Source organism: Plectrocnemia conspersa, unplaced genomic scaffold (assembly GCF_051122295.1).
Source record: "Plectrocnemia conspersa isolate PC_06_02 unplaced genomic scaffold, ASM5112229v1 ptg000007l, whole genome shotgun sequence".
NCBI classification, from domain to species: Eukaryota; Metazoa; Arthropoda; class Insecta; order Trichoptera; family Polycentropodidae; genus Plectrocnemia; species Plectrocnemia conspersa.
In genome coordinates this window covers 7,975,876-8,000,133 of record NW_028277171.1, presented here as the reverse complement: position 1 = coordinate 8,000,133, position 24,258 = coordinate 7,975,876, and the positions used below count along the sequence as shown (strand labels likewise).

General features: G+C 28.1%; 2 protein-coding genes across 4 annotated transcripts; both read left to right on the top strand.

Moving 5' to 3' along the window:
- On the top strand, positions 1–1,562 carry LOC148233805 (uncharacterized). Its single transcript, XM_088188680.1, has 2 exons — positions 1–129; positions 936–1,562. Exons 1-2 carry the CDS (start codon positions 100–102, stop codon positions 1,323–1,325), a joined length of 420 nt encoding a protein of 139 aa, XP_088044806.1. The 5' UTR covers positions 1–99; the 3' UTR covers positions 1,326–1,562.
- An 8,719-nt stretch (positions 1,563–10,281) lies between these two features.
- Positions 10,282–11,875, top strand: LOC148233804 (uncharacterized). Of its 3 annotated transcripts, none has more exons than XM_088188892.1 (2): positions 10,282–10,434; positions 11,200–11,875. In XM_088188892.1, the coding sequence occupies exon 2, from the start codon at positions 11,209–11,211 to the stop codon at positions 11,668–11,670; it is 462 nt and encodes a 153-aa protein (XP_088045018.1). In that variant the 5' UTR covers positions 10,282–10,434; positions 11,200–11,208; the 3' UTR covers positions 11,671–11,875. The 3 variants fall into 3 exon arrangements, with proteins under 3 accessions (XP_088045018.1, XP_088045021.1, XP_088045019.1); XM_088188895.1 differs by having other exon boundaries at positions 10,288–10,425; XM_088188893.1 differs by having other exon boundaries at positions 10,288–10,438.
- Positions 11,876–24,258: the final 12,383 nt, after the last annotated feature.

The window sequence follows — 24,258 nt, the reverse complement described above, 5'->3', positions numbered from 1 at the left end:
AAACACTCCATATATATATAGTTGCAGTGATTGACAAGGCTTAGTCCATTTGTTGCATACACCAGGTTAAGCTTATCTGAACTATTTGAGTAGATAAGAATGGGAAAATTAATCATTACGTATTTTGCTGTAAGTACTGTTTTCTATTCATGTTATCAGTAAATTCAGTTTTTATACAAAATATCAAAACAGCGTTGGAAATATAAACACATGTATAAAAAATATTTTAGACATTTCTTATGATTTTAAATATTTGTATAGTAATATGTTTTTCTGTGTTTAGTTGTGTAAATATATCACATTATTAAACGCGTTACATAACTTAGTACAGTATATTTATCTTAAAATGTACAGCTCCGATATTTGTATTTATAATAAACATTTTTTTAATGCATAGGTTGTCGATTCAATAATTTTATTATTGATATATAAAATACAATGACAATATATTTTTTATAAATATAAATTGATAAAAATAATTTTAATATTTTTATTGGCTAATTATTAGAGTAGTTTATTTTACATATTAATTTAAAAACAATTATCTATTTCTAGTTAGTTAAGAGAACGTTCTGCAGATTTATAAATAATCAAAAAAAATCAGGATATAACTATTTATTTTTATAATATACTACAATTAAGGTTTCGTTTAGTCTTAAGCAAAAATTATCATTAAAACCAATAATTACATTAATTACATTTTATATTTAATGTTACTTTGCTTATGTCATATTATATTAATTTCATATTATACATGCAGTAGTATAACTAAAAAGTCAATATTTTTTCATTTACATCGTAATATTTACATATACATATGAATGTATGTATACATTGTAATACTTTCTTAATTTTCGCATGTGTATTTTATTTATTCAACACCATTTTTAAGTGCTGTTTTTAAAAGCTTGTGTATTTTTTTATTTAATTTTCAGCTCGCAACACTTATGCACTTATCCTCAACGGCTCCACCTGAACCAATAAGTAAATTGAAACATTCGGTTCAAAATTTTGACAATACTGTAAAAAAGCAAGACCATTTCAATCCAAACGGTAATTTAATGGATAAAGTCGAAAATGTAATTGACGAAAATGGAGATAAGCCCGCAGATGATGATATGATGGAAACTGCTGAAACGATGGTATTCAGACCGTTGTTTCGTTATAAACAGCAAAAGGTGACACAGAATAAGGTTTATAGAGAAAATAATGCTCCAACTATAACTCAAAAACCCAATAACAATGGACAGAATTATCATAAAAATCCTCCTAAATATTTAGTGTACGATCCGAAAACGCGTGGTTACTATCCAACTAACAATTAATATGTTTTTTTCTCCATATAGCATATCTTTTTATATTATATACATGTGAACTACTCTTGCCATAAATGTGATTTAAAAATGACATATTTATAAACGAATATTTTTTATTAAATTTAATTGAAAATATTCCTAATTTATATATTTTTTATAACTAAATATTACAATATATAATATATATCTATGTTGTATATGAATTAAAATTGGTATTTTTATGCTAAAATAAAATTTATCTCTAAGCTGGTGTTTTTTTTATTTCCTAATTCGATATCGAACTGGGTCATTGTGAATATTCACAATTGTTGATTATGACTTGTAATTAGTTTCATTTGTATATGATTTCGTAAATTTCTGTATAGCAACGGACCTAAATTATGTAAGCTATAAATATTTATGTTGAGAAAGTGCTGGAATTTGGCTAGAAAGTGTGAAATTTTAACTATTACTCCAATGCACTGGTAAAATTTTATATTTAATTTAATTAAAATAAATATTTTTATTCGTAAAAATAAACTTAGTAAAAAATGTTATTTATAAATAATATTTTATTTATTTTAAAATATTTAAAGTTAACATTGCTGGTTTTAAAAAGAATGATTAAATATAAATCGTGTTAAGAGTAAACTAAAATAATATTTATTATGCAATCAATTTAGATGTATTATATCGACAGAAAATCAGTTATGTAAACGCAAGAAATATGCTCTACATTACATATTTTTTTATTATAAAACATATATTATATACAAGCAGATTGTTTTCATTGAGTCGAAAAAAGAGTGTTCTTTAAAGAAGTAATGAAAAAAATTATGTTATTTTCATAGCAAATGTTTCATTTAACAACGGCATATTTAAAACTGTGGATTTAACATACATATAATATTTTTAAAAAATCGGCCTCCATGTTATTAATGTATATGTAGAATTACAGGTGCTCAAAAACTAAAAAAATGTTACAAAATAAATAAGTACAAATAAATTTACATATATGTTTGCAAAAAAATAAAAAGTAAAAAACAGTCGATTTTTTATATACCAATAATTTTTCGTTGCGGTTAATACTTCAGAAAGTTTAATTTATATTCGTAATTTAGTGACAAAAACATTTTTTTTATCGTGAATTTTTATCATAACTGGGAAATTTATAGTAATAGTTATTTTTATAATTACAATTTTGATCGATATTCTATAATTAGGTTTACGTAGTTTTTCTTATTTTTAAGGACTAATTTAAGCTGAGCTTCAACACAGCATTAAGTGTAAAGCAACAATTTTGTTAAATAAAAATACAAACAATATTTGCATAATAAAGATTCATAACATTATCGATAGATGGCATTTATTTAAAATCCAAAGGCAAATATGGTCTAATGTTTCAATTAAAACTTTATTCCAAAATTCTATAAAAAAAATATTTTCTAATACTATCCGTATAAATGGCAAATAAAGTCAATCATCCTTTTTAAAACCAGCAATGTCTGCTTTAAATATTTTTTATTTTATTTTTTCAATCGATAACTCTAAACCTATTCTACTGCTGACTTCCATCAAATGTAAAAAAATTTACATCCAAAAAAAATGTCGTTCGAATAAAACTGTACAATGAAAACCAGACTCGTCCAGAACATGTCACGTAAGCGGCAAGAATAAGCTACATATCTGTTGTAAACAAAACTTAATCTGGTTATTGAATTATGTGTTAATTAGATATTGAAATATTCCGAAAATAAAATAACAGTGCTCTTTAATACTATTAATGCTAGTTTTGACAAGTAGTGAGCGGGTTTAACATGGCCAATTAGCACGTCGAAAATCATAAAAACCATAAATAATTCATGTGCTGTTTTTAATGAGAACACAATTATATTATTTGGACGTAACAATAGCAAAAAAATCTTGTTTGCTATATACTGCAAAGAACTCCTCTTCACTCATTGAAAAATTTTTTTGGTTCAAAAGAAACCTTTGTCGCTGTCTATATTTGCTAAATAAATCACAGTCAGTAAATCGCTTTCTCTTTTGTCAATATTCATAAGTATGAAAGACATCGTAATATTTGAGTTACATCCCTGTTACTTAACTCGAAAGTCAAGACACGTACATACAATCGATAAGACCGACATCATTTTTTTTATTAAAAATAAATATTACGATAATGATATGGTAACACAGTGAAAGGTATTAAGTATTTATTATTGTATATATTTTCGAAGGTCTGTGACGATTTCTACTTCTGGGTGTTCTAATCCCATGTTTTTGGTAAAATAAAATTTTTAAATTTGCTTTCAGATGTATTGTGATTACTTTTATTTGTAAAGCTATATTAACAATATTATTTTTATATAGTGATATTATTTTAAAAATGATCTTTTCTGATTTTAAAATATATAATTACAACCTAGAGTTTTAAATTTTGGTTTAAGTTATTGTATATAAAATTGATTCAACGTATTTTTTTAATATTTTGTAAAGAAAAAAATATTACAGATTTTTTTTAAATTGTCTTGACCAACACGAATATATGTATTATATTTACATAGACAAATTACAAATTCTTTTTAGCTATTAGCTATGTTCAATACATCATACGCAGTTTGCAATTATCTTGAAACGTGACAATTTTCCAGAAAGAGTACAAATTAGCAATTCAAAGCAAGTACTTTATTATATTTAATTGCAATAATTTAATGGCAATTGAGAATAGCTAAACTTTTCTTCTTATTATATGAATTATTATAAAATAAATTTTAATGTATTTATTTAATTAAAATATATTTTATTTGGTTAAGAATTTATAATAGAATTTATAAAACCTTACTAAAAAACACCCTTATATGGTTTTTGTATAATATTGTATTTTATATTATTAAACATATCTAATTAAAATAAATAGTTTTATGATTATTATATATTAAACAATATTGATAAAACTGATTTATAAATTATTTTTGTAATAAGAAAAGTATACATTTTTTGTACTTTATCTAAAAACAATAATATATTTTCACTATAAATATAAATCTCTCAATAATAGTATTTTCATATTACCTTTACTAACTTTCATGTTCGAAGGCTCTATACGCCGACTTACCTTGAATGTTATTCTAAGTTTTGCATCAATAATATGTTTAATAATGTTAATGTTCTTCATGGCTACAAAAATAATACATAAATATCGGATTAAATTGTATTTACACTCGGATGAATATTCAGATTTATTATTTAAATTAAACGAAAGAATAAGATTCATTTTCATACGAATTTTATTAATGTAATTATTTTACATTCACATATTTAATAGTAATAGTGTTTAACCCAAAAACGCGGGCAATACCTTTATCCTCCTTTCGCCAGCTGCGAATTCAGGTTCAAAGGCATACACGGTTTCACCCTCGGGTGAAGACAATACGTACGCATAGTTAACATCCCTGGTTTTGATGTTGTGGTTTGATGCTGCTAAGACTGCAGGTTTTGGAACTGGAGCCTTTTGGTTGTTCGCCGATGGATTGATGGGAGCTTTCTGGTTGTTCACAGATTGTGGGAGAGCAGCGATTTTTGGAGGCGAGTTCTTCTGTTCGTTTCTCACCGTCTTTGGGGTGGTTGAGGTATCTCTAGACTTCACGTTGTGCTCTAGGGGAGCTTTTTGTACCTTTGGTCCTTCTTTGGGATCGTTAACCTTGACTGGTGGAATGGCTGTTACTGGTTTTTGTGCGTTAGTGTCTCTCGCTTTGATGCTATGTTGCAGAGGAGCCTTTGGTAAAGTGCTTGTAGCAGCTGGGGTATGTTTTTGATCTTGTACTTTAATTGATTTTTGTGTTGTGGAAGTATCTCTAGACTTGATGTTGTGTTCTAAAGGAGTTTTCTGTACTTTTGGTCCATCTTTGGGATCGTTGATCTTGAATGGTGGGATGGCTGTCACTGGTTTTTGTCCATTGGTGTCTCTTGCTTTGATGTTGTGTTGAAGAGGAGCTTTTGGTTGAGTGCTTATCACAGCTGGTGTCTGCTTAAGAGGAGCTTTTGGTTGAGAGTATTTGTTCTCGTTTGTCTTGATCGTTGCTGAACCTGCTGCAGCTTGTGGAGTTTTAACGTTCTTGTGTTCTTCTACTTTAACTGATCTTTGAGTGGTAGATTGCCCTTGGGTATCTCTCGCTTTGATGCTGTGTTGCAAAGGCGTTCTTGATGGGTTATTTTCTGGTGTCTTTTCATTGATCTTAAGTGGCGGAATGGCAGTTACTATCGGTCCAGATTGGTGAGAGTTTTCTGCATTTCTTACTTTGACATCATGTTGTGACGGTGCTTGGAATTGTCCGGGGTGGTGGTTGTTTGAGTAAGATAATTTCGGATCAAAATTGGCTGGTACTGCTTTTGGAGACGTTGTTTCAGGTTGTACGTTTCTGTAATGAACGTTATGGTGCGCAAGAGGATCGACTTGTGGGGCGTTGAATTTGTGGTCTGCAGTTACAGCAGTACCGACTGATGTATGGTGTGCTGCTGATTGGCTTCCGCTTTGGCTTTCACGGATCAAAGGGATTGTTTTTGGTGGATCAACAGCAGATATGCGGTCTCTTGAAGATGCTCCCGAAGGTAAAGCAATGGACGCCGAACTGCTTTGACCGCTGTGCACGTTAGAATCAAGACTAATCGGATGCTGGGTATCCTTAATGTCGAATGTTCCAGCATGGACAGCTCCAGCGTTTTGTTCGGTCTTCAAAGGAACATTGTTCGTTGGAAATTGGTGACTTCCAGCAACCAGGACCACGACAAAGAAGAGGACAGTCGAACGCATCTCGACAGTTTCTCTCAATCTCAGTATGTTATTCCTTCAATTCACTCACGTACTAGACACAGGTAACTCCGCAAACTGATTATTTATTTTTTGCGAGGTACATTTATACGCAAAGTTTGATTGCTGAAGAAATTAACTTCTGTTTTGAAATGTAGGCAAATGTAAAGCGCCTCGTGATCAGAGTTTCCAATGCCAAATTAAATTAACACATTTTTTTTGTATACACATGTAGCAGCGAATTTCAAAGAAGTCATCTACATAGGAGGTAAATACATTATATTTTTTGCGCATATATTGTACCAGTACACAATAATGATATAAACGATGACACATCTTAAATGCACATACATGGAGTTTGAGTAACCGTTAACCAACGTAATGAAATCGCCTTATTGATATAAATCGTATATTTTTGCATAATATATTTTAGCACGTACACTAGCATATATATATAAATTATATTGGAAAAATATTTTTATATATTATTATATAAAATCCATAAAATTCCTAATAATATCCAATATTTATATTTTTAATCCTAAAATATTTTTAAAATAAATATTTATTACATTGACGATATTCATTGTTTGTATTCAAGTATCACCGTCATAACTTCACCAACTATCTAATTTTCTTAATTATCACGTACGATAATGTGAAACTATTTATAACAAAAAATATGTATTAGGTGTTAACAACAAATGGTAACTTTGAAACGTAAAGGACAATTTTTTATACGCATTAATATTTAAAGTAGTAAAGCTTTCTTATATTCATGATTTTCTTTATAGTAAATACTACTAATACATACAATACATAAATTTATTTTAATAAGATGTTTTAAAAATTTGCATAATATTGTCTAAAGCATATTAATTATTTACATATACGCAATGTAAATAAACATAGATGTAATATTAATGAGCTTTGGAATTCCCAGAGGTTCTTAAAGGTTGTTTGCAGCATTTTGAATTTAACTATATATTTAATATTATTATATAATAAAAACACAGTGTGAAAGGACTTTATAAAAGCCATTGTAATTAAGCAATACATATTAATTTTATGCTTTATAAAGAACAAATGTATTCAAAACCTTGACTTATTTTTATCTAGAATGAATAATTTAATATAAATATATTCAATATAAACATGTATTTTAAGATAATAATATCAAAACTATTTGTTACACAATTAAAACTAGTCTGAAAAAAATATAGGTATTTGGATATTTTTAGAACACCAAAAATTAAAAAAGTAGAAGTAAAATACATAAAAATACAAATCTTTACTAAAAAATCTTTATATTTTCAATGTTTTATATAACTTAATTTATTTTTATTAATTATATTATTATCCGAATAATATAATCAAGTTTAGTATATAAAATTCATAAAAATTCGATTCATCGACTTGAAATTAAAAAAAAACACAAATCCTTTAATTTCATTAAAAAAATGTACTTTCTTCTTAAATTTATACTCTCTCGACAAATTACTAATAACTCATTCACCCAGAGAATTAATGCAAATCCAAAGACTCGATCGCCTTGATCTCATGTTGTGAGATCAAGGTAAATCTTCATTTCTAGAAATTTCAATATAAATTATATAAAAGGTACAGGATCATTGTTGTTTCAAAATCCTTCAGCGATTTTATACATAAATTATTTAGATTAAAATTAAAGATCATCTTCTGTATATAATATTATCTTGTTCAAAGGTCAAATGTTTTGCTAAATAATGGACCCTCAATATTATATTAAGTTTCAGTTTAATTTCTAACTAATGAAAATCCTATAAAGACAACTTTTTTAATTAAATAATACCAATTTAAATTAATTAATAAACAGATGTTTAGAATCTAAATATGATTAAAATTAATACAATTGTCACTTTTAATATATATAACAAGAAATCACAAAAAGTGAGCAAGTGTGAAATACATCTTCGCCCCAAATTTAAATTACAAAACTCAGGTCTAAAGGGCTTGCAGCTATCGCGGCCCTCTGACCAATTCTTTTTTAAAAATTTCAAATAAATATGGTAATTTATAAATAGCTAAATAAACACGTAAAGTAACGTTATTTAAACTAACACACCTTTAAAAATGTCATAGTATATATTGAAAAAAATTACACAAACATACTAAGTTCTTAAATTGACAAAACTAAACATTTAAATATATCATGCCTAAGCTAAACTATAGTTAGCAAATATTAATGAATAGTTATTTTCAAATATTCAGATATTAAAATATTGAATTGTAAACTATAAAATATTCGAATATTTTCATGTTATAAAGTTATAAAAAATAGAAAAATATAGTTTAAACAAAAAATACAGGTTCATATTTATGCTAACAATAAAAAGTATTGACATTAATTATTTTTATTAATAAAATAATAAAATATAAAATTTTCCATACTTTAAATAAACACGTAGTATGATTTTAATTATTTCTGCTGCCAAAATGACTCATTTAGTTGCTAGCAATATGGATTTAATTGTCAAAAATATTTCGCAACAAGTACAACTCATTATGCTAAAAAAATCATCATAACTTATAATAAAAAATATTATCATGGTAACAATAAAAATTATTACGACTAATTGTTTTTAATAAAAAAATAATAGAGTGAAAAATTTTACAAACGAAATATTTTAGTCGCATATATTTAATTTAGACAAAAAATTCAATGATGGCCATTTAAAAGGTGTCCACAGCAGCATCATTTGGAATATGAGTCATTTCTGGAATTTCGGCAATTACATAGTGTTCGTTTTTCATTTATTTTTATGCGACTGCTATTATTTGGCTTTTAGTTTATGCCTGTTATTAATAACAATGATAAGAAAAAAAATATTTATAACAAAAAAACGGAAAAAAATAGTTGTAAATACTCGGTACAGAAAGCGGTACTTTTTCTTATTATTTTTCATTTCAGACTTTTGGCTGCTTGCTCTTGCTCAGATTAAAAATTACTACCTGCGTTGTTTTAAACACACAATACTATTTTAAAGTACAATAGCAATTTTCACTGAGAGTGTATTAAAAATTGTTTTTTTCGCTTATAAACTATTTTGAAGATATGGGATGTGTTTTTATTCTCTTCTATTCATGCCCTTATAAAAATTAAACGATTTGTTACTGTCTATTTTTGTCTGTTACCTTTCTTAAAGAATGATATTTTTCGTAACGATTATAATTTGAACAGAAACGCTGTTTGGAGTTTCACCGACTTGTCGGCACTGGTATTGCTTTCTATATATTTATATACACCGACAGCTTTTTCTTTTAATCAATTTTCAAGTGACTCTCTTCCATCCTCATCTAATTGCTGCATGCGCATGTATAATGTCGGCGTGACGAATAAACTTGTTTTGCAAGTCGCATGAAATGAATCGAAGGGGAGCAAGGATTTTAACTTGATTGCTCTCGGTATTATATTTTTTTATTGTAAAGTTTAAGATTACAATAATCAATAACAACGAGAACTTTCCATCTTTATCAAATATCTTGTTGCATTTTCAAGAAATGTTTTAGCACTCATTGTATATTATACTCTATTATAAAAGTTTGGAATAAAAAAATAACGTTATATATTGAATGGACATCTATGATAAATTATATTTATTTATTTATTTCAGTAAACGAAAAAGACTCACACGCACTGTTTATGTTTGGTTTAAAATTACACTATAATACGTTTATATAACCTTCACTAAATTTATTAAAATAGTTTTACGTTTTTCACTGACATCTAGCGGCGATTTCCCAAATAAATTGAAAGTCATTTTATACCAATATCACATTTGAATAGTATAAATCCATTTATTAACACATTGACACTATTTTTTATTAGATAAAAATTTCACTTCACTTACACATGTTCATATCAACTGCCGAAAAGGACTGAAACTTTTTCGCAAAATTTTCTCGTATTATACATTAAAATTATTATATAACAAGCCAAATCCGAACGGTCTCGTTCAAGGCCCGGTTCTATTTGCATTTTGGTCGTTAATTTTGGACACAAACCAAGGAAGGCATTATACATAGTGGGAGATTTGTACGGTTCTAATGTGTTCCGTAAACCGGCACGAACGAAAACCGGGTGTGCTCAAATAATTTGTCTAAATCGGATGTTTTCGTTCCGAAAATACCAGATATTAACGACTGCTAAAGAGCATAAATTAGTTGATTTTTTCACGAGCTTATATATTTGGGCGGAGGTTTAACAATCGATTATTCACGATTGAGAACTCACTGAGAAAAGTGCTTAAATTTGAAGAATTCGAAGATCGACTTGCATTGGTTGAACAAGTTTGTAAATATATTGATGAATAATTTGCAAAACAATTAACATTTAACTTAACTCTTGATATTATTAGTTAACTGAAAAAATATTACTTGCTTACATTAATATAAATAAAAAAACTAAAACCTAAATTTATAAATATACACTATAGATTTATATATATTTATACAAATTAAATATTTTATTTATATGACGTACAGTAATACTTATATAATATTTTAACCTTAAATAATCAACTTTAAATAAAATAATTAAAATAATTTACAAAAAAAATCCAAATACTGTTTAATTTTTAATCGGAACAATTTGTACCATTTTCTAAAATACTTGATCATTTTATATAATCATTTAAAAATCTATTCTATGGTAACAAATTAGGTGTATTAGATTCTTGTGACCTTCTTCTGTGTATTTTATTGATAAGATACGTTATAAGCGAATTCTTTACATGTACATGCTATTTCTTTTATTTAGAGCTATTTCTTATACATAACAATTTTATTTAGTAGAAGTTCATCATACGTGTAAAATGATAGAAATAATTTGTTCACAAAGATAAAATAACTCGATTTATATGTAAAAATACATGTTGATATATTATTATTTTTAGATATCATTAATTTTATTTATGTTTAACCTTTTTGCTTTGACAAAATTTCGAAAAATAAATATTTGCTGAATTTTAATATATTATTATAGAAACAACTACATTATAAAATGTACTATTTAAAATAATTTTATGAATACTGCAACAATATATTTTTTTTCAGAATTCCAAGATGCGTCGTTTGTCTATTGTGGGCGTTATAGCCCTTCTGGGCTCATCAATCCAGATGCCAATTCAAGATTCTGGTGTTAAGGTCCACGTGATTGATGCTGATGACAGCTTTGATCCGAATAAATTCATGGGAGGATTTCCATTGACTGGAAGACGCGAAAGCAACGACGGGCTCGAATATCAGACCTACGTTTTTGAAAACGTGCAGGGGCATCCAGATTTTCACCAACTCTTGACCAGCGCTAGAAGACAAAACGTGGGAATTTTCAGTGACATTGATGCGATTGAAGAAATAGTACCGATAGAAGCCGAAAGACAAAACCGCAAAAGGAGCTTGGACTATTCAGATTATGAAGCCTTGGGTCCAAATCTTGTTTACGGAACGGAAGCTGAAATTAAACCGATATTCTTAACAGCTTTCCGCAGAAAGAGATTCAGAGCGACTAATCCGTATTTGGGTTGAGTGATTTATTTATGATATAAGTATAATTTAATGCTAGTTTTATATTCGTTTATTATTTCTGTGAAATATTTTTATATTTAGGTAATAACATAATGTGTGTATATATATTAGATTAACGTAGATTTATATTTTTAATATTTTCTAAAGAAATGTAAACGATACACGTGAAATATGTTTTAATATAATTGAATATTATGCAATAAAACTTTGACTTTTATTCACAAAAAAAAAGTTTTACCAAATTAATGAAACTTAATTTGTTTAATACAATAGATTTAAAGAATGTTATTGCTGAATAAAAAGTATAAATCATCTCAATCTATTACACTGCAAAACTTATTTGCTATATCAGCAAAACAAATATTATTATAGGTTATGAGTATTAGAGTATATAATACATTATTTAGTGCTTTATATCTTAAATTACAGTAATAAGGTATTCAATCATCTATGTAATAAATAAATATTTTTAGGGTTTCCTTTAATTATATCAGATTCTATAATATTTTGAAGATGAAAATAAATAAAATAAAATTGTATATTCTCATAAGTTCAATTTTTATTTAAGGAAAGTATTTTTGTTTAATACATATAATATTTATTATTTATTTATTACATTTAGATTAAAACTATTGTTACCTAACAGTTTATTTCAATGAATCATGATGATGATAATGAGAGTATATTGGATAAATAAGAGTGTGTCACATGCATTAGTTAAATATATAATGTAGTTCAACACTGCGTAATTTTATTATATCAGTGCAACTTTTTTGTTGAATATGTGATATTTATTCGGTATATTCTTGCATATTATTTAACGGAACTTAATTTATTGCATATAAGCAAAGTAACGGTCTAAAAGTTAACGTTATATTGAATCGATTTAATAAATTACTTTTTAAATATATCCATTGAACTTTTCCGCTATATTTATATGATATGTATAATATATTAATTCATCTTGCCTCATTTTTTTCATTTTAAAATATAGATTTTGTGCCAATTTACATAGTGTGAATGTTGCGAATGAATAGAAAAAATCTATTATGTGAAATGTTTCTTCTTTGAAAAAGGAGAAACATTGTGGCAAAATAGTGTTATTAATTTAAAGTAGAGTACGCTCGGGATAAGGATTCCGGTTTGTTATTGTGTGCGTGAACTGTGTGGCTCAAAACAATTTCGCTCAGAATATTTTATTTTTTTATTTTAAAAGAAAATATATATTTATTTAACATACATAGATCTGAGCTAAGTTGGAAATTTCAACGAACAATTAAAATATATTATATAAACGAAGAAATCAGACATTGATGTCATTAATTAAATATTTGCAAAATTCAAAATTTTTCACTAGTCAAAAAAATAATAAAGTCTGTAGCTATTCTTCAAAAGCAAAAAGATATAAAATGAGGAAAGAAATTATTCGCAGATTGCTTAACAGCTCCACAACTCTATTAAATCATTAGAATCCATTGAATAAATTAAAAAATTATCATTGGCGCAACGATAATGCTTCCACTTCACTCTCCGAAAGTAGGCGACAGTTGGCCAAGGACGGGAAATATAATGTGAAAATTCGGGCTTACTTCGGTCGAGCTCGGTTGTCCCCGCGCTAAAATCTCTCGCAAGTTCTCCGAGGTCACCGCGAACGGGAGGTAAACTGGGGGTAATTTTGGTCGAGGCGGCCGACTTCGTCGCCTCCGAAAATTCCCTCGCTTTCCGAAAGTAATACCCGAAGACGCTTCGAGCGCGAGCGGCGAGATACTTCCCCTTTCGCTCTCTCGCGTGACGAGAGAGAGAGATAGAGATGGTTTATCGCAAACTGAGATAGAACGATTCAATTTTAATATGGGCGTCTTCACGATCGCGCCACTGTTTGGTATTTTTGCCCGATCTGGACGGCCAAAATTATTTCACCACTTTAGTTGATTCCATAAGTGCTCTTAGTCAAATATATAATATTATAAGTGCTAAAAAATACAATTATTTAAAGTATTTCTTTAATTGTAGGCCCGAGGAATAGGAATTCCGTGTTGAACGGTCGTGCGAATTTCGCCGCGTAGCGTAAAAAAAAAAATTGTATATGTCACAAATTTGCTGTTTTTTATTAAGAAAAAGTATTTGACTAGCATTTTATCATACTCGGTATCGTTTTTTTAAATATGTATATATTTAGTCATTCCAAACAAATTATTATTTTATTTCATTAGTACGCGATCCACAATTTGACGTTTACTGATTTTACCACGGTAACCATATTATTAAAAAATTACAATCATTACAAAACTGTATTTTAAATTTGACGTTAACATTTCTTTAATTGTAGGCCCGAGGAAGAGGAATTCCGTGTTTAACGGCCGTGCGTAGCGTAATAAAAAAATTTAGCCGCGTAGCGTAAAAAAAAAATTGTATATGTCACAAATTTGCTGTTTTATATTAAGAAAAAGTATTTGACTAGCATTTTATCATACCCGGTATCGTTTTTTTTTAAATATGTGTATATTTGGTGATTCTGAACAAATTTTTAGGTCGTAACTTTCGCGACTAAGCCCCGTCCCATTTTTAAGAATAATACATTTTTAAGGTATGCAATGTGTTAAAAACCGCAAAAATCCGCAGTCAATTTTGCATGTATCATAAAGAGAAAGACCTAAGCTATATATTGTATATAAAATCTCAATTCAGCAAATTGACTTTCCATACTTTTCCTTAAAAAATAATAGAAATTATTCATTAGTTGCACACTTGAACGTTTCCTGTTTATTATTTATTAGTGACAGTGAAGCCTCGATTCAACATAAAATGTCTTATTTACTAACATTGATCTATTCCGGTGCATTGCAATCATCCACCATCTCCTTTTTCTCCATTTGGCTTTAATTTTTTTTGTGTTTAAAACACGCACGTAGTTATAATACGCGAGGTTGAGAAGCGTGCACGCGTATGAAATTCCCGGCTGTGCGAACGCTATTCGAAAAACTGCGACCTTGACCGACTTCGGTCGAACTTCCACTAGGACAACTTTCGGAGAGTGAAGTGCGGGTATAAGAATAATAACTTTTTTAAGCCTTACAGAGAATAGTGTAAAAAAACCAAAAACGTACGGATTAATGGAAAAATAATTAAAATATTTTGATCCACGGGTAAGAGAATAAATAACTTACAGTGTATATTTAAAGCCTTTATATCAATTAACTCAGATATGCCCAAGAAATTTTGTTCTCTTAAAATTTCATTTATAAATAAAAAACAGTGGCACGAGCTTAGTGACCTACCTATGAGACAGTGGGCATATCTGGGTTAAACCAATATCAACACAAAAGTATTTAAAATAAATCACTAGAGAAGATCGAATTTCTGTGCCACACTGCACTTTAATGACGAATACCAGCGTTGACGAATCAGCGACTGCCCTTAAAAGAAAAAGCGAGACAACGAAATACACGCTACATCGCTTCTCCCTCTCATATACATGTACACGCACACAATAACAAACCGGCATCCTTATCCCGAGCGTACTCTAGAATATAAATAGTAACGGTCATGGAAAGGAGTGAAAGAAATTCCGTATATCTAGTTATATTTAATCAAAAAATTTAATAAATAAGTATTTAGCAATTAATAAACTCAAAAAGTAGTAATAACTAAGAGAATTCACTAAAGAGAAATCTGCGCTTGTTGGGTGCCAAAAAAGAGAACAAGCGCAAGATGTATATATATTTTTAATTAATTTTGATTACATATCAGATTATTATGACTTGAGTGGTTTTCATTATGACAAAAAAATATTTATACAATTGAACATTTAAAAAAATAAAATATAAACATATTTAAAAAAAATTATTTATTTTTTATTTTTTCCAACTCATGAAGAAGAAAACATTATTGTGTTTAGCAAGCTCGTTGAGAAACTGGATGGCTCGTGCAAGATGAGCGTTCCTAAGTGCTGACGTCCTGGCTTAAAGGGTAAGAATAAAATACAATCGCGACTCTTTAGGGCACTCTAAAACTCGCAGCCGAAAACTGTCAAGCATTGACGGATTGTCGACATCGCCCCTTAGAAACTTTTAAATGTGCTTAATTGTGTGCTTTACGCACGATCCATAACCAAATGTGCACAGGGTAGAATATATTTTTTAGCGTCCTTTCCAAACAAAGAGTAGTTTTTCGGCGGTGCTTATAAGTTATTAACGTCTCAGGCCAGGTGTGCTATTAAGTAGTCAGTGCAATATTTCTAAATAATAACGCAACTATTTGGTCATAAGATCTCTTCTCCATTGCTGCGTGAATATACGGGGTTTGGCCAGACTTTTTGAAGGTGGTTGAAAACCCGAATACATACATTTCAATATAGAAAAAATAATTGATTACAATAATTCATAATACGGTTTTCCAAGCGAATATAAGATAAGTAATGTAGCGTTGACAATACGCTGTCAATAATTATTAGCATAACTTCAAATAAAGTACGCTGATAACAATATTGTATAAAATACAGACTTGCTAATTGCTTAGACACTATAAATTTTAAATAAAAGCATTCAAATTATTAATTTACACAAATAGTGAAGACACCCACAAAAAGTCATAAAAATGAACAAGCTAAACAGACTTTTTGAGAGGAACGTTTGCGCATTTCATATGTGTAATAGATAATATGTAATATGACGGAATAGCGTAGTCCGTAACGTCATAGACTAGTAATTCTGAGGTTGCGGGGTCGAGCCCCAGCAACGGTACTCGGTACTAAAATGCGCTATTATTAAAAAACCAGCCCCAGCTGCAATGACATCTATTGGTTGTAAATTATATTACACAAAATAATTTATAATTATTTATATACAATAGATGTCACCGATTTCCATACTTTCAGCCTAATGGTTAATACTTATTTGTAGCCATTTATTATATCTGATGAACTTACTCAGTTTGTACAAAATTACTCCGTTGTAACGCATTGGGCGTATGCCTGTCAGGTTACAACGGAAGATTTATTAAAAAAATAAAAAAATAACCAAAATAAATACATAAATTTACGCATTTTACAATTAAAAACGGCAGCAAAACATAAGTAATTCGGTAAAAGCTAACCTTATCTTCGACAAAAACTACCACCCTACACATTGAATTAAACACGTCATAAAAAATCCTGTTCTAGAGCTTTATATAAATTCTTCAGGCACAGGTAGCAAATGCATCTCTCTAGTGCATACTGTATGTAGCAAAAAAATACATTTAAGCTGCTACAAAAACATGCAATTTACACAGTTTATTTAGCCGACAGTAAACATTTTTAATAAATAAAATTTATCAGCGTCAGCTCTATTTGGTTAAAAAAAATATCGATTATGAATAGCAGAGGTTTCCTTTTTAAAGATTATGCTAATAAAAGCCAATACACCGCTTTGGAGTGAACATTCGGATTTGTACTTTGGCAAGCGATGATCATTTTCAGCTTCAATATTCATATTCGACTAAGAGCCAAGCAATACACAAAAGCAATCAAGGGCTTAAATTAAGATTTGAGATGACCAGCGACTATAAGGCTATGACATCCCTTTGAAATATGTTTACGCCTTAAGAGATACGGTACAGATGACCACCTTGGCGATCAGTAACCAAAGAGTCGAAAAAAAATGGTAATGTGCGCAAGGTAGAATTTATTGTCTAGCGTGCGTCCTCTCCAAATAATGAGTAGTTTTTTGTCATGTGCTATTAGGAAGTCTATGCATTATTTCCAATTATTTACGCAATTATTGGTAAGGAGGCTCTCTCTTAGTTTGTTCGAATAGTCGTAAGAGTGACCTCTAAATTATAAAAAAAATATGCAGATGGTTGAAACACATACAAAACACCTACAAAAAAAGTTTGACAGACATTGAGGAAAGAGAATATCGTTTTTATATCTATACTGTAAATACATAAAAGTAAAATATTGAAGACAAGTAATTTAGTATTACAACAATAAGAAACATGCTGCTATTTAATAATTACCCTTAAACTTCTGCTACGAAAAACCAGTTGTTTATTTTTAAGACTCATTTTCCTTCCAGGAAACCCCTGAAAATTGCTATGTATTATTCTTAGAACAATCTCAAAATAGAAGTAAATCGAATCTATGTTATATAATTAACACTTTTGATCTATCATTTCTCAGAATCTCGATGAGTCTTTTCATCAAATTTATCACCAGAGGTCGGAAGCACTTATAATATCATCATACGACGCAATTGCAACGTGATAATTGACGAGCAGTTTCACATTTTCACGAATTACCATTTGGTGTTTTTCGCACGTTTTCCGAGACAGCACACACGGAAAACCGAATTTCGCAAATTGGAGGGAAAATGTTAATCTGAACGTGAAACATCCACTTAATTATCACATTGTTTTTTTGGACGATTCGATCGAAATCTTTATAAACGGCCTCTTGTCCATTCGGAGTAACAAAGTGATCTCGTCGATTGACGCTGAAACAATTGGATTTACACAGAAATATTTTTATACATATAATAAATAATAATTAAAACGTAAGTATCTTCATTGTGTTTGGAATTGGAAAAAAATAACAGTCGATATAAATTGTCTCTCAAATATTTGAGTTCAACAAAAATATTTGTACGCTTAAAACGCATAATTGACCAATATATTTGCGGTAATGATTTATGATAAAAATACAGCTCGAAATAACTTAAGCGGACAGTATAAATAAGATGTGTAAACGTTTTGAAACGTTAGTGCTTCTTTGCGTGCTTTGAAAATGAATATCATTTACAGAATAATTACAATTATATTTATAATAATAAATCTATTTTTAATCAATATTCAATCAAAAGAAATGGATGAAATATTAATCACCGAAGAATGTGGAATTTTCAGACCTAGATTTGCTTATAGAAAAGCTAAAGAGAGACAAGAAAAACAATACAAAAATAATTAAAATGTATTTATGTAGTACATTTAATTTAATTTAACGTTTTTTTAATGTGTTTTTTATTTGTTACAGATTATGAAGTTGACTAAATTCTTCCTAAGTTGCTACATGTTCAATTCAATTCTGGTTAGATCTTCACCTATATCTAAAGAATCAACATTATTATCTATGAATAATAATAACAAATCTGAAGACTTCCTTAATGGGTCTGATTTATTGAATGGAGGTGATCTTTTGGAAGCAAAGGATGACATAGAAGGTGAAATGTTAAATACGGCCGAAAACAATATTGTCTTCAGGCCTCTATTTGCTTATAGAAAGTTGCAGAAAAAGAAGAAGTTGGTCAATCAAAAGATCAAATACATAAAAATAGACTCAGTACCATATCTTATCGTGCAACTTTAGTCTTAGTAATATAATTGGTATTTTTTAATCTACTTTATTTACATGTATAAGTATTTATAAGGTTTTATATGATTTTTATATGAAAAATAAATTTATTTTTTTATTATATGTTTGTTTATATTACACGAAGAGTTTAGAATTAAAATCGGCTAAGATTTTATTTCAATAATATTTTTAAAGATTTTATTTGCTATAAATATTGTACTATTTCACACATTCAAAATTCTTTACGATAAAAAATATGGCAAAATTACTTATGTAATATATCACATGAAATATGTGTGGGTTAAAGTTTTTAATGATATATAGGTTATATATATTAAATAAAAATACTAGAATATCCTTATTGAACTCTTAAAAATATAATAATTAGTTCATGTCTTACAAAAGACCTTTTTTATAAAAAATAGTGTATTTAAAGTATTATTCATAATGATAAAATAATTTTGATAATTAATAAAAGTATATAAGTACTTTTATTTGTATATTTGTACATTATGTAAATTTAAATTACAAATAATACCATAATGTGTGAAAAAAAGTTAGAAAAAACGCAATTTTTTTTGACAATAATTGCACTAAAAAATTCTTATGTACAGATATTTTTTAATTAAACTGTGGATATAAATTTTAAATATTTTCTAGGATCTGATTTTATCTATAAATATACAATTATATTTTTAAAGTAGCGACTTATTATTTTATTATTAAAAAATAACGAATTTCTCAGAAACTAGCTTATACTATAAGATTAATTTATCTGCAAAAGATTATTTGAAAAACTATTGGTTATAAACCGTATATAGAGAATTTTAATTTCGGTAATAATAAATCAATATATTATCTGATTTTTTTCTAATTAACTTCCAGGAATAATAAAAAAAACATTGTTGGACCAAGACTTAAACCTTTTACGTTTTAAAATTAATAGTCTATCATTCATAAAAGTATTTGTGTTGAAACGATTGCTCTCATTAGACAATATTTTATTTATACGGCCGAAAATGTTCTTGCAGGCAAATTTTTATAGTGAAACGTCATCATAAATATACTCTTGCAACTAATTCCCGAAAATCTATAAAAAATGATTTACAGTGAAGGTTTGAAGGCTATGTAACGCCTTTATAGTTATGATTAAAGTGGTTAACTATCAAAAAGTTATGCTTTTTTGGATTTTAAAGAGTAATTATAAAAAAGATTTTATTTTTACTGGAAATTACTTGCTAGCCATTTTTCATAAATTATTCCGTAAGGTTTGAGTGTTTCATTTATATGGTAGTTTTATCAAAATACTTTAATGAACTCAACATACTGAACAAAATGTTTTTATCTTGGTAAAACCAGAATGATAGAGAGGTGGTAAAATCGGTTGGTACTATATACCAGTTGACAACAACCTAAATTTTCAACCTAAACGATTGAAGTAAATTATTTCTATAGAAAATAATACCAATAAATTAAAGAATAAGAATATATTTTATATTATTTTATTGAAAGTATCAAGAGCTTCTGAATTGATATTAAAAAATCACAAAAGTCAACAAAAATAAGTGTCCAGAGCTGCAAAGCTTGCTGACCAATTATACAGCGATCATCCATCCAATCGTTGCAGTCGCTTCTTAGAACGGCGAAATAGGTACCTTTAGAAAGCGACATTAGCTTGATGGGTATTGTCCAAGGTCGTATTGCATTGCAATAGGAATCATATAGATCTGATAATTTATTATTTAAGTGACAAAAATATTCTCTTAATGACTGAAAATATTTACAGTAAGAACAAAAGTCGTGTTATTTATGTGATTTTCTGGCCGTAACGAAGGCTTTGTGTGTGATTCCATCCTTTCGCTATTGTCATGTTTCTTTGTTGATGAACGATCATTTTGGTCACATTAAATTAACGCAGGCTTTTAAAAAAAAACTTTCAAACCTAGGTATATGTGTGTGGTCGCCACATATTTAATTATAAGTCCGATCGATCATCACAAATTAGGTTTTCCTAGATTTTTAGTGATGAATAATTAAAATAAAATCTAAATCGGTTCGACATAGCGACATATAGTTATTAAGCAGTAATAATTATATGTATATCACTAAATTTAGGACATTGGGCTAACGCTCTTTATGTTACATTGGAAAATATACCATAATAAGTGAATAATATGTTTATCCACAAATATTTTTAAATCTTTGCCAATCTCTGGATCTGGAAACGAATTTTCTATTTAAACTGTTTTTTCATTCAAAACATGTTTTGCCTAACGCCTGTCGTCGTCGTGCGACAACTAAAATTATTTTAAATACTAATAACGGTATGCACAAAAATTAACCTTATTTAATATTTTTTAAATAATTTTTTTTCTAAAATTATATAAAATATACAAAATGTTAGCCAAACGATTATTTAACATAAATTGGTTTAAGTTAAAAAGTAATGCGAAACATAAAAATTAACGTGCATACTAAACTTTGATATTTATCGAATAGTTGTATTCCTTTTATATTGTATATTTTAATTTATTAAAAAATACATATATAACTATTATATAAAATAGTATTAAAATAGCATAAATTTAAATATTTATATGCAAAGAGCTGTTATTTTCGTCCTTTTTATATCATTTAAATTTTTCCGCCATAAATTAACGGCAAATAGTAAAATATAACGTTAAAATCAAAGAACACGGTTCATTCATAAATCGATTTTTTATTAAGGTAAGCGTTTTTAGGTTGTTTGACAGACTATATTTAAAATAAATTTTAAATGGTCATTTTGTCTGGCACATATTTACATATCTGGCCGTACAGGTATTCGAAAGTCTACCTTGCCACAATGAATGATACTTTGCAAACACATTGAATTTCGTCACTGGCTTTTAAGCATGTTAAAGTTTCGAAAAAGTCAACGTTTGCTTTTACAATTATTATTATTTGCTATAATAGCGTAACAATTGCCTTAAGGGCCGGACTAGTCAATGTACCAAGGTCGCTCGTTGTCAAAAATTGATTTCGCACACACAAAATTTACACGTACGAGTGTTAGATTTTAAATTTTAAGAGGATAACGTATTATGGCAACTATGTGAATTAGATAACCGATTAAATACTTTAAAATTACGGTAATTAGATTAATAAAATTTTCATATTCATAGAGTAATATCAAGGTTTTTAATAAAAATAAATCAACTGAGTTGTAATGCATGATAATAAGTTTTCTATAATTTGCTAATTAATGGCATTTCAATACCTTACATTCTGCTGAGGTTGAAGTATTTATAAAAGGTAATCATCTATGACTTTATCTTTCATAAACATCAACTGTTCCTTAGATCATTAAGGCAGCTGATTTAAATTGATAGGGTCATGATAACTAAAAAATAACTACATGTGATTAGAAGTTTTTTTATTATTTAATAAAGTAAAGATTACTTATGTAACATATGTATGTATGTATATGCTTATATGAATTCTATTTTATACCCTCTACTACGAATAATGACGTAGATGGTTTTTTTACAAATTTATTTTTAATTTACAGTATTTTAAGTATATAAATTTATAAAATACCCTATCGAATAGCAACAAGCTATCAAACAAGTATTAAATTATAAAGCAAAAAAATAAATATGTATTCTAATTGTTATAATTTGTTAAATCAATGTAGTAAAATGTTTACGATTGACTTAATCAATTAAGACATTAAATAACTGGAATTAGGTGCTATATTTGATAAAAGTATTATTTTAGTAGCTACTGCGTGAGATGGTGCATGTCTCCCGCCCTATTTTTATTTATGAAAAATATAATTTATTTATCTATTCCTCTTTTTTGTATCTTTACAAAATTAAAAATGTATAAATTATAATATAATATATTATTTTGTATATAAAAAAATATTTACGATTAATTGTATATTCCTTAATATATAATTGCATATATATTCGTAATAAATATTTGTTTGTCTTTTTTTACCAAGTTTATATTTATTTGCGCAAATTATCACATATATCTCTATGTTCCTTGAACACATTTTTATAAATATTGTGTGAATACCAAATTGTGATTCAATCTTTACACAGTCGTTGAACGTCAATAAAATTTGCGGTAAGATACATTGTCATCATACAATATAAATTATTTATAATTTTCATAATTTTGCTAACATTTATTTAGATGAATACCAAAATATTGCTTCTCATTTACTATCAAGTTTTGCTCGGTGCAGCGTTACCTTTAAATAAATCTGAAGGATTTAAAGAATATATTGAAGAAATTCCAATCGTGGAAGTTGAAGAAGTTAAAAATTTAATCGCATTGGATGATTTAAAAATTGTTGTTTCGGAAGCAGCTTTAACCATTGAGAATGATATCGTATTAGAAGATAACGAAGTTTTGGAATTAGCTGAAGATAATATTGTATTTAGACCTTTATTTACATACAGAAAAATGCAGATGAGACAGAACATACAAAGAAATAAAAGAATACAAAAATTACAAAACAAACTGCAAATTAAAAATTCCATAAAAGAAGATGAACCTAAAAAATATATTTTATATAGAGTTTACGCACCCTTTATAGAATATTATTAATGTATTTGTAAACACTTCTTCGGTAAAATACATACATTGTTACATCAGAGTTTTTGTTATTATTTTTGAAACATGACACACAATACTATACAATATGTGTTAACAAGTACTCGTACAAATGTGATAATAGAATGCATATTAAAAAAATAGACACAACCACCTCTCGGAACTGTCACCTTCCAAAGAAGCTCTATTAAAAAATTATCACCATTACGGTGCATAAGGTCGCCTTATTACATATAAATATCATATTTGAAATCATTTAAGAAAATAACTAACATCAAACGCATCTCTGGTGAAGTGAGTAAAAATTATATTAAATGTTTGGTAAATGTTTATAGAGTCTAAATAAACATTATTTTTTTAGTCGCGTTAAAATGAAGGCTGTTGCAATTTACGCACTGTCTTTTTTAATGGTTTGGGTTCAAAGTTTGCCGTTAATTCAAAAATCTAACAACGCAGTAGTTTTGAAGCTGTTGAAAGTGTCTTTGAATGATACAGAAGTGTTCTATATTCAAGATTTAGACACTAGGGAGTATTATGACGAGAGATTATATAATTATTATGATGGCCCGAAGAGTGACGATAATGAACTTTTAAATACGGCTGCTGAAGACGTATTCAGACCTTTGTTTGCATACAGAGAAGAACAGAAGATT

Bases quoted from the DNA above. Each gene is read 5' to 3' on its own strand.
- LOC148233805 (XM_088188680.1), top strand. From the start codon at position 100: ATGGGAAAATTAATCATTACGTATTTTGCT. The intron at 130-935 runs GTAAGTACTGTT...TTTAATTTTCAG, and splicing joins TAATCATTACGTATTTTGCT to CTCGCAACACTTATGCACTT.
- LOC148233804 (XM_088188892.1), top strand. From the start codon at position 11,209: ATGCGTCGTTTGTCTATTGTGGGCGTTATAGCCCTTCTGGGCTCATCA.